Raw genomic sequence first — 12,324 nt, 5'->3', positions numbered from 1 at the left:
TGGAGGGATAAACGGGAGCCACACCCTCAGCCAGGAGTTGGACTTTATTCCAAGGGCTCTGGGAAGCTACAGGAGGGTTTGAAACAGGTGAGCAGCATGGTCAGATGTGTGTTTTAGGAGTTCTCTGGGGGCACTGTGGAGATTGGACTGTAGACGGCAAGCTAGAGACAGGGAGAGCAGTCTGAAGGCTGCTGCAGTATTGCAGGCGAGAGAGAATGGAATCCTGATGTAGGGTAGTGGGAGTGGAAATGAAAAGAGTTGGCAAGAAATTGAGAAATATTTGTTAGTCTCCACGAAAATCTCTAGTTCTCTTATAGTTGTGTCTCTCATATTTGTAGTGTCAATGGCTTCATGGTTATTGAAAGTCTCAAAAATTATGCTTTGTGTAAGGCTTTTGCCTTAGTCAAAGTATTTTCAAATAATTGAAATCTCCAAATGTATAGTGTTTTATTTTCAGATGTGGTGTATATTAGAAACGGGCAAAGTATTCTTTATGAATCTGATAACTTTTAGAAAGTAATTGTTTTCATTTCTGTGAAATTTATTTCAGACCGTTTCAACTGCCAGTGAACTACGCAAACCAATTTACTGGATTGTAGCTGGTAAAGCCATTGATTATGAACAGATGCTGCTCCTAATGGCTAATGTGAAATGGGATGTAAAAGAAATTATGTCACAGCACAACATATATGTAGATGCATTGTTGAAGGCAAGTGCTCTTGAAACATCTCTGCTAAAGATCATTCTGCAAAGAAAAATATTCTTTTTTGCAAAGGCTTTAAAATAGTACAATTATAGTTACTGCAACATTTTTAACATTGTGATACTAAAGTCCTTGAATTGAAATCGGCTTACTTTCTGACTTTTGTCTTCTATTAGATCTAAGACTACTTTGTAGATTTTTTGTTTTCGTTTCTATTTTAATTAGAAGTTGTTTTTATTGTTTAGTACATATATCCATTAGCAAGAGACCATGCTCCTAATTATTCTGAATTCTTATTTCTAGAAATCATACTGCTTTTGCAGTGTCCTGCAAACACCTCTTTGCATTCAGTGACCTACATTTATAAGTTTCCTGGAAAGAACTGTTGTTCCTTTTTTTATTATTTATTTATCCATGAATAGCAATTTATAGATCTGACATGTGAGAGGCACTGATAGAGGTGCAGGCAATAGAATTGTGAATTGAGGAACTTACATGCCCTCAGGGAATTTACATACCAGTGTACAGAAAGCTGTAAACAGATAAATTGAGATATAATGTCAAGTGATGAATAATGCTGTGAAAAAGAAATAAACCATTAAAAGAGAATAACAGGATCTGGGTGGGAACAGAATACCATTTATTTGTCGTGGTTAGAGAAGGACTCTGATAAAGTGAGAATGGAGATGAGGCCTGAAAGAAGTAAGGAAAAGAGAGAGACATGTGGATATATCTAAGGTGAGGAAAGAGCATATGTAAAAATGAAAGCAACTTTCAGAAAAATTTTGTTTTTCATTTTGGCCCTTTGCACCTCCTGACTTTTAACTCGTTTATACAATCACTCCTTAGCCCTAATGCAACATACAATAGCTCGACACATGAGAACCAATAAATGGAGCTCTAGACTAAAACAGATAGCTGCAGAGTTCCTCTGGTCTGCCAACTCCCAGCACCTTATGCCCTTCTGGGGAGACTGAGGCTGTCTCCAGACTCAAGGGTTCGAAGATCAGTAAGCTGTAGCTAGGAGTTTCCATGGAGATCTTGGGGTGGGAGGGGTTGGAGGGGGGTCTTGAGGGAAGGAGCGATGCTCTATATTTGCCACCCTTGAATTCAGAGATCATTGACCTTAAAAGACAATGAAAGGAAGAACTTCACTTTCTGTAGTACCCCGGAGATTTCAATTGTGAATTTTTATTTGGAATATAGAAAATTAAGGTAATTTATAAATAATGACACCCCCCTTTTAGGTAACAATTCTATTTTTGGAAAGTTGATTCTATTTTTTATGGCCTGCTATCTTAGTCCATTTAGGTTGTTATAACAAAATACCATAGTTTTGGTGGCTTGTAAACAACAAATAGTATTTCTGACAGTTACAGAGGCTAGGTTCAAGAGCAAGGCTAAGGCAGATTTGGTATGTGGTAAGGGCCTGATTTCTCATTGATGTCACCTGCATACTGCATCTTCCTATGGTGAAAGAGGCAGGGTAGCTCACTGGGGCTTTTTTATAGGGGAAGCACTAAACCCATTCATGAGGGCTCTGCCCTCATGACTTAATCACCCCCAAAAAGTTCCACCTCCCAACGCCATCACCCTGGTAGTTAGGATTTTAACATAAGCATTTGGGAGAGACACAGACATTCAGACCATAGCACATACTAACCATAGTACTCATTGGGATTCAAGAAAAAGACTTCTGCAACTCAGTGAATATACATACTCGAAGAAGGCTTCTTGCTTCAGTTATTCTTAATTCCAAGAAATATGAATATTATAAGAAAGAACTAATGTTATTCAAGTTATTAACCTGAACCCAATTTTTAGCAGCTTAAGGACTTCCTTAAGCATAAAGGTTAATTATCTGTGATAACTTTTGTTCTTTTTATTACTTTTCTAAGTCTAAGCATTTAGGTGAAGGCAGCCTGCTTATGTTACCCCAAAAGAATTAGAAGTAAAATGAGATGGCTGTATTGTTCATTTTACAACAGCCATTTCTTAACATTGAATTTAGCATTAAGTAGAATGTCATTATGTATAGTAAGTCTATATCTTTATCTTTTAAATAAAATAATTAATGAAAAATGTTGAATTATGACTCTTGAAATCCAAATCGGTTATGGTAGTAAATATTACTGCTTTGCTAGATCCATGAAACAAAAGAACAGATGAAGAGCAATTATTTATTTAACTTTGATTTTCAAAGGGAAACTTAGTGAATTGACAATCCAAACTTCTTTCTGATAATTAAAATCAATGAACTATTAAAAGTAAATCAGCAAGAAAAATTGTAATTTAGGAAAAAGAGCAAAGGAGAGCATAATTATCATTATGTGGTAGTTTGGTGATCAGATTAGATTTTTTTCCTCCTGTTTGTTATTAGAAAACGTGGATGCCTCTCAGTCTTGTTAAACATTATGTGGCTTCTTCATTCAGGAAACTAAAGAACAAATCATTTTAAGCCTTCTTAAATTTATTTGAAATATATTGTCAAGGAGGGCTCAAATAGCATTTACTTTTATAAATGAACATATTTAGATGGCGATGGTCCAAAGAGATCAGAAACACATTTATTGTAGGGTGATTTGCTCCTTTCCTGTGATCATTGGGGTTGTCTAAATTAGTTTATATATATTTTACATTTTTGGTACGATTGTGTCGTAAAGTTAACAGATAATGAAAATGTTAAGTTTTTCTGTAGGTAATAGAAAATATTTTATGTTTTATTTTTTCCATTGTACTAAAAATGTGCTGCTATACCATGAAACTTTCAAATTATTTGGCATATAGGTCGAGCATCCCAAATTTGAAAATACAAAATGCCCAAAATCTTAGAACTTTTTGAATGCCTACATGACATTCAAAGGACTTGTTGATTGGAGCATTTCAGATTTCAGATTTTGGATTTTTTAGATTTGGGATGCTCAACCAATAAGTATAATGTACACATACCAAAATCTGAATAAATCCAGAATCTACAACACTTCTGGTCCCAAGCATTTTGGATATGGGATACTCAACCTGTATAATAATTTAAAGAATATTTAGTAAAGAGAATAACTCCTCAAATTGCTCTCTAAGGAGTATAGCTACAGATTACAAATAATTAATTCTGAATTGAAAGCTTATTAAAACATTTTTTTAAAACTGGATTTCTTGAAGACAAATTCTGCTCTTTTAATCCATACTGACAGCCATAGAAAATTCAGAGATATAGAAACATTTGGACATTGTTAACATTGTTTAATCAGTTAATGACAACCTATTTCTTTTGAGATGAAATGTAGTGTACTCTGTATTATAATCTATTCAAAATGCTGTATTTTAAAACCTTCATATTAATCCAAGTTATCTTTGGTATTATCTCTTTTTGTTTCACTTGATTTGATTCTGACTCTTTCTGAATCCTTGGTGTTTTTTTTTCCCCCACTTTTGTGGGAAAACATGTGACATTTATAATGATATTCACATACAGCCATGATTTTTTTTTGTTCGTTTTAGGAATTTGAGCAGTTTAACAGGAGGCTAAATGAAGTTTCTAAGAGAGTTCGGATACCCTTGCCTGTATCTAATATACTTTGGGAACATTGTATACGACTGGCTAATAGAACTATTGTGGAAGGGTACGTTTTTTGTGAAAGCCTTACTTGTTTCTTAAATGTTAAATTGTATTTTACAAATAGCATTGTAAGATATCACTAATGGATGGAGAGAATAGGTAGAGATAATGATAAATAGTAGACAAGTTTGTAATATAACTAAAGACAAAGTCTTAAACCCACTGTGCCAGTCTCTGTGCTTTCTTTTCTTGCTGATGACAGTGAATGAGTGAGGAATGCAGAATCTAATGGTTATCTGAAAGTTAAACTAATAATTATTATTTTTACCTAATATTTAATAACATAATTGTCATGATGATGATTATACTTACCTTTTTACTTACTGAACTAGACATTTCATAGGATTATATCACCATATCCTAAAACAAATTCTCTTTGATAGGTACTATTATTCTTTTATCAATGAGAAAACCTAGGCTCAGAAAACTGAGACTGACACAGGTTAAATTAATTTGCCTGAGTTCACAGTTTTTAAAGGCAGAGAAGGCTTATAAACTGGTGTTCTGATGTAAAGTCAGTTCTCATAATTTCTATATCACAGTTCATCATCATCATCATATCATTTATAAACTATATAAATTTTATGTTTTGAGTTTACAGATCTATCAATAGCAATTTTCCCATTTACTCAGAGACCGTGCTTACTCTGCCCATGACATCTAGAATATAAATAGGAATCAGCAATACATTTAAAATATCCCTGAAAAGCAAATAGCTATTTCAAAGACCATGCACAGTAATCCAGAATTGTACGTTAATTGAATTTTCATACTATCGTTTATCTGATTCTTCCTTAGTTCTCATTCATTATAAAAGAAAATGTATTAGAAAGTGGGAGGGTAACAGTGACAAGCTGACAACAGTCTTGCCACTCTGTATTGAAACTAACAGTGCTATAAATTATAAACTGACTCTGTGTCAATAATCATAAATGAAAAGTGTTTTTTAATAAATTCATTTAATAAAGTAGAATAGTAAATAGTATATATTTCTGTATAAAACGCTTTTTATTAAAAAAAAAAAAAAGCTTGGTCACTTTAAATGATATAAGCTTTAATTTTCTTACAAATTTCCTTAGGGGAAGTATCTCATTCCCTAAGATTGAATTTTCCCTGTTCTGTATGATTGATGGAAGGAAATGAGACATGGACTCATGAGTAAGAAAATGTACTGTTAGGGTTAGTATATTCATTCTTACTGCTAGACAACCTTAAAACATAGTATTTCAGTAACATGGGATGCTAGAATAAGTCTGTAGACTGTTTTATCATGGAAAATATATATATACTTTCTTCGCTTACATACTTACACATTTCTCAGGTTTGCCAAGCATTTGTGGTAGAATTAGTTAATTTGTTTCTTTTGCATTAAATAGTTACCATATTGAACAATAGTACACAGTTCTAACATTTTAAGATTACTTTGGAGTAGACAAAGCTTAGTTTTATAAATAACTCTGGGTAGCCAGCTTAACAGGAGCACCAGCGTAACTTTCCTACAGGTGATTATGTTAATTGAATGCAGAGAACTATGGTCTGTAGAGCAACAAAGAATCTTTAAATTATTCCATGTCTTTGCAAACAAGGAAATGAGGCCCAGATAGGCAAAATGACTATTTTTTTTTTTTTTTTTTTTTTTACCAAATAGTTAAAATGATGGCACAAACAGAACCCAGACCTTCTGAGTCAAGCTCATGTACTTTTTTTTCTGTAACCTTCTCATTTCTGGAGAATCTGTCAAAATATGGGTTAGAAAAAAGTACAAGTACTTAAGGTTTCTCTTTCTAACCTTCTCATCATGTATTTTATTATTATTATTATTGTGTGTCTTAGATATGCCAATGTCAAGAAGTGCAGTAATGAGGGTCGTGCCTTGATGCAATTGGATTTTCAACAGTTTTTAATGAAACTTGAAAAACTAACAGATATTAGACCTATTCCTGATAAAGAATTTGTGGAAACCTATATTAAAGCCTACTACCTAACGGAGAATGACATGGAACGCTGGATCAAAGAGCACAGGGTGAGAGCTGGAGAATAGTTAATTAAGTTTTTATTTTTTTTTATTTTTTCTGTTCTTGTATGTTACTTAATTCAAAATCATGAGAGTAAAGAAATATTTGCCTTTTAGACATAAACTACTTGGGTCGATTCTTTGCCATATTCAGACTATATCTGTGTAGTTAGTGCCCTTTGGCTAATCCAACTTTGGGGGGGCCTTTTGCGAACTATTACAGTAATTATCTGGAAATAGAGCAAAAGTCAGAACATTGGCTATATATTTCCTATGATTGTGTTATGGGAAAAGGAGGAAGTTTATTATCTTGAAGAGAGATTGCATACAGTAATGTTGAAGTGATACATAAGCCATACTCTGTTATATAACTTAAACCTTCTTGTATCCCTCAACAATGAAATGGTGGCATCCTAAACATGCTGACATGTATTAGTAGTAGTTGAAGATATTAATATTTAAATAGCTAAATTTAACTTACCATCTTATATTAGATTTTACCTTTAATATAGATTTGATTATTTTTCTTTTGTGTGGATATATATATAGATAAGTAGAGAAAAATGCTGTTTATTGCTGTTTAGGATTCTGAATATTTGACACAGTTCGACTCAACTTATATCATCTGAGCATGCTTGGTATGGGAGCTTTTCTATATGATTGTTGTATTATTTATCTGGATAGGCAGTATGTGAAGATGGATTTAAGAAAAATATGGAAAGTGTTAAAATCTTCATCATATCCTTATTCCTTTAATGACTCTAGGGTTCACTTTTTTGGGTTTTGTTTTATTAAAAATGATGACTTATATGGTACCACTTTGGGCAAGAGTGGAGATTATCTTTTCAGTGAAGGAATCATGCATATATGATAAGCAATAATGCTTGATAGACATAAAAAACAATTTTACCAGTTAATTATTTTACCAGTTAAATATACCATTTTACCAGTTAATTATACCATTAAAATTTTTGTATACAAATATGAAAAAATTAATTCATTTGCTTCATAAAACTGAGAACATATAATTGGACTTTGATTTAATAGCTAGGACAAATGGTTAAAGGAGAGAGAAAAATGAATTCTTGGTTTATGTTATATATATAGCCAGTTAAGGAAAGAAAGATGTTTGGGTTAGAAAGCAGTATCGTTTTAAGGGCTCCAGGTTGTTTCAGATTTTACCATCGTGCATAGCACTGAGATGAACTTCCTTAGACATTCACATACATCTTAGAATGCATTTCTAAGAGTACAATACCTAGGTCAAAAGTATGTAGATTTTAATGATTTTTGATACATGTTGCCGAACTGACCTTCATATATTTCCCCAACAGTATATGAGAGGGCCTGTTTCCTTATATCTTTGTTAGCATTCATTATTTTTTAAAAATCGTTTTCTTTTCCTTCTTTTTATTTCAAAATATTAAAGGTGATACAAATATTTTTGTTACATGGATACTTTTCATTCATAATGCTTAAGTCACGCTTATAGTGTGCTCATCACTTGAATAGTGTTCACTGTACCCCCAATGGATAAATTTTTACACATCCTCCATCCCCTTCCCTTTCTTGATTTCCAGTGACCTTTGCATCTCTTTGTGTAGGGTTTGCCTTCACTTAGGCTATAAACATGGGGACAAGCTAAGTAAAATTTTATTTTATATGGGTAAAGAATAAGAAATTATTTGTATTTACCTTCTTGTGTCCATTCTTTCTGATTTCAATACTGTAAAAAGATTAAGTGAACATTAGCATGGAACTTTAACATTGTCCTGAGTTTTATGTAAATGTGCCCACTGTAGGTCAGTTTCACATCTTTGGAAGCAAAGTAGAAATGTGCATGTTACTTTCAATGATTTTTGCCAGTAAGCCTGAATTGAGAGAAACTTCACCACTTTTAGCCCAAATGACATTTGAGAACCAAAATGTTAAACTCAGATACAAGTAGACTGTTGGATGTTGCTAGAAACTATTTAGTAAAGTAAGCTGTAAACACTTCAGGGTTCATACTGAAGAAGGGATTTGGGGAAAGAGTACACAGTAGGTGAGTAAAAAAAGCACAGCACTTAAATATCCATTATTTAATGCAAGAATGATGCCCACTTTAGGATTTTCTTTTTTAATATGCTGGACTGAATTTTTTAGAAGCGCTTAACTGATTGGTGTCTGTAATTCAATGACATCTCCTGAGTAGCAGCAGGGACTCTGTCCTGTCTCCAAGGAAACTCCAACAATGAGTCCAGTGCTCACTGCTTAAATGAGATTACTTACCAGGTGGTGACAGGTGCTTTTAGGGGTCAGATACACAAACTGAGCAGTTTGCTGAGTTTTTAAAATAAACTCAATCCCATATTTTGAATTTTCCCTATCTTTAATGGTTACCTTCAATAAAGATGGATTTTCTTTTCTTCTTAGATGATAGTATAGAATTATCTCTCGCTGTCTGAACTCTTGCTATTCAACCTCCAGAACCAAATCAATATGCAGCAATTTCTGTGAATCTCTCTTGATTCTCATCCTGGCAACCCATTATCTGAAATTTGAGAACCAGGTGGATATGGATGGTGAAAGATACTTGTGGTCTTAATTTTACTTGCTATTAATAGTTATCAATTACAATATAAGAGTTTAAAAGACACTGACTTTCTGATCTTTGTTACCTTATTCATTTGTTGTATCTTAGAAGAGTTGTTCTCTTGTTGATTTTTTTCTAACTAAAGTTTTATAAAATGTACAGTGCCAGAAAAATACTTGATCAGTAGCATTGTAAAAATTTGAAATGTCAGTGTATTTTGGTAACTTAATAACAAAGACTATCAGAGAAACAAGGATAAAATGTGTGATCTTCGAAGTAATAAAAAGCATAGGCATGCCAGATTACTTTGCCATATTAAAACAGATACAGTTGCTTCCTATTTCAAATGTGTACTGCTGTATCCTCCTTCCCTCCTGTTACAGCTCAGTAAGCAATTTGTCCTCCGTGTCCCAAACTATAATTTCCACTGTTTTTCACTGGTTTGTAGTACTCAGTAACTATTCACTGATTCCTGGATATCTGCCTGTTCTTTTGCTGCATTGATCAGATACATGTCTTTTAGTGTACTAAATTTGGATCTTCCTTCTTTGAACAGGAATATTCAACGAAGCAGCTGACGAATCTGGTGAATGTTTGCCTGGGATCCCATATTAATAAGAAAGCAAGACAAAAACTTCTAGCAGCTATAGATGATATAGACAGACCTAAAAGATAAAGAACATAACTCTTTTTCCTCAGTGGCATTGATCTTCTCTCAACATATATGAGGTGAAAGCCAATTTTCTGTGCACTCCTGACAACTATCTACTAAGAAGACTTTGTGCATGTTCTTTTCAACTGGAAAGTGGAAAACAGCAAAGTGTGTATGGTGTTCTCAAATGACTTTTATATGCTCTGGTCTCTTCAACTGTTGGTCTCATTTGTTGTAATCCCTTCTTGAAATATTGCCTTGTCATAACTATGGTTATATGACTACAATTATACATTTTACAGAAGAATGTACCATAAGTACATAATTAGAAGGAACTGGTGTAATATATCTATGGGCAGTTTTTGGAGAATGAGTTTATGTTGGCATTTTTCTACCCTCTGAACTTGGTTCCTAATAAGCATATTATGAGAGGGTTAATGTATAGTATCTCCTAATTATGAGCACTGCATGAGACTTAAAAAGTATATGTAGGTAAAATAGTTGAAAAATCAGTATGTTCTCTGTGTTTTTAAATGTGAAGGTTTATGTCAGGTTAATTTAATTATAACAAAGTGATCATAAATGATAAAATTTAATAAATATACTGTAATATGATCAGCCTATGTGAGATTGTATTTTGATATTTTTGCATGTGAGGCAGTGGTCATGAAACTGTAATGTAATTTTTTTGGCATGTTCTGATTTTAATTATTTTATATCCTTAAACCAATGGTAAAAAGTAATTTCATTGAGTATACCTTTTTAGTACCTGAGTAGCATACACAATGGTGATTTTGTTTTTTCTTTCTTTCTAAAAATATAGGGTCATATATTCACCTTTCTTAAATATCTGCTTTGTAACACACCTGTAAAATAGTCTGAATCCAGCCAATAATGTGCTTTGGAACCCAGTTAATTAGTCTTCAGTAACTATGTGTATTGCTCCTCTAAACTTTGCCCTGAAGCCAGAGATCTCCTCCCAATATATGTGACATGAAAATCCATTTCCCATGTACTCCTTCCAGTGGTCTAGTAAGGAATTTTGTGTGTCTTCTTTCCGACTGGAGCATGGAAGACATCTAAGCCAGTGTGGTATTGGTCCAGTGATTACTGTGTATGACCTATAACATCAACAGCTACGGAATCCTGAGAAGTCTCATGAGAAACTCGTGTTCTGTGCATCTTCCGGGAGTCGAGGTGCTGAAGTGGAGGGCACAGGGTTGCATGTGCTCAGACATGGCGGTAAAGGAAAATGACTGCCACTGTCCGCCAGTCCCTGTGGATGTCCATAACTAGCACAGTCTAATGGGAAGCACTTTTGAAATATGTCTGTGTGTGGCTGTTTTTGTGAGTGTCTGGATGAGTTTTTCAGCCTCTCCCTTCACAGTTTGTTTACTGCCAAATTACAACTTTCCTGTTTTAAAAAGATATGAATCTGGTGCCATGATGTTCTGCTTGTGGTACTAGATTGTGTACCTGTAAAGTCAGTTCTCCCTGTAGCCATTGTCTACATGCAGCCACTTAAAGAAAACAAACATGAGATAAGCTTGGTCCTTTAATGGCATATTCAACTGGGCACACAAAGAGCTAATCAGTCTTATTTAATTCTCAGTTGATGAGGAACTACTTATTTTTTCCTTTTTACACGGATTTTATAATTGGTTTCCTTTAATTTCTACTTTAGTTGGCTCTGGAAATATAAAGAGCTATTACCTGCCTGGTAGAGCCCGGTGTTTTTCAGTGTCGTAGGAATTGATACAAAAGCATTGTCTTTTAGAGACTCAACCATGCAGGCTGACAGATCTTTTAACCTACCCTACTTTTTCTCCATCTTCAAAATGAAAATGGCAAATCTTTTCAATACTTTTTGAAAAAGATTTTTGTTTTTGTTTTGCATTAAAAGGTAGCTTAATAAGTGCTAGCAGTCGAAACAGTAACAGGAGATTTGAATCATTAAATTACCTAATAACAAAAGAGTTACTAGACATTTCTCAAATACATTATGCAGTAATGTTGAATTATAACCATATAACATTTTGTGAAGCAAATTTTAAGATAAATAGAATTGAAAAGCTGAGAATGTAAATGAAATTATACATGTTCCAAAAACTTCTGTAGTTACCAAAAACTTCTTTTTGAGCCTAAATTTTTCTTAACTTTGATATTTTATATGAAAATCTCTTGTAGAATTCAAGATTTTAAGTTGATATGAGAGCATGGTAAATTAGTATCCCCTGAGAAAGAATGATTATATTTACAAATACATTTTCTTGCATTAAAAAAATGCTAGGGTGATATATAGTAATTCAAATGAACTAGTTTGCTTCTATTTATAAAAACCTACAGAGATTTGTAAGTTTACTTTAACTAATAAATTCATTTACACAACTTACAAAATTGAATTTCTCTAGAAACCAGGACCATATGGCATTATATCATATCTTTAGACAGAATTCCCTTTGAAAATTTCTATTTAGCTGAGTGATGAAACTTAAATAGCCTTTTTTTTACTCACTGAAAAATAGTAAAAAGCTTATAATTCAATTCACTTTGAAAGCATCGTTATCTTTTGTAATAAAAAAATCAGACCTAAAGATGAATACAGGTTGTGCTCAAAACAAATAGAAGTGGTACAGGGAGGATGGTGGTGAATATATATATATATATATATATATATATATGTACACACACATATATATATTTGTGATACAGTAATTTGTGATACAGACTAAGTGGTTAACAAAATGATATTTAGCTTTTGACG

At 33.2% G+C, this 12,324-nt stretch overlaps 1 protein-coding gene across 1 annotated transcript in view; it reads left to right on the top strand.

The window, feature by feature from the left end:
• Positions 1-10,175, top strand: part of VPS50 (VPS50 subunit of EARP/GARPII complex) — a 109,767-nt gene extending 99,592 nt beyond the window's left edge. The window contains exons 25-28 of the mRNA XM_012779642.3: positions 551-709; positions 4,202-4,323; positions 6,153-6,342; positions 9,465-10,175. Of these exons, the coding sequence (XP_012635096.1) occupies positions 551-709; positions 4,202-4,323; positions 6,153-6,342; positions 9,465-9,584 (591 nt within the window). The 3' untranslated portion in view covers positions 9,585-10,175. The remainder of the gene's footprint in view (positions 1-550; positions 710-4,201; positions 4,324-6,152; positions 6,343-9,464) is intronic.
• The last annotated feature ends 2,149 nt before the right edge of the window (positions 10,176-12,324 follow it).

The sequence above is a fragment of the Microcebus murinus genome, chromosome 9 (genome assembly GCF_040939455.1).
Source record: "Microcebus murinus isolate Inina chromosome 9, M.murinus_Inina_mat1.0, whole genome shotgun sequence".
In the NCBI taxonomy this organism is placed as follows: Eukaryota; Metazoa; Chordata; class Mammalia; order Primates; family Cheirogaleidae; genus Microcebus; species Microcebus murinus.
This window is presented reverse-complemented; position numbering and strand designations above follow the sequence as displayed.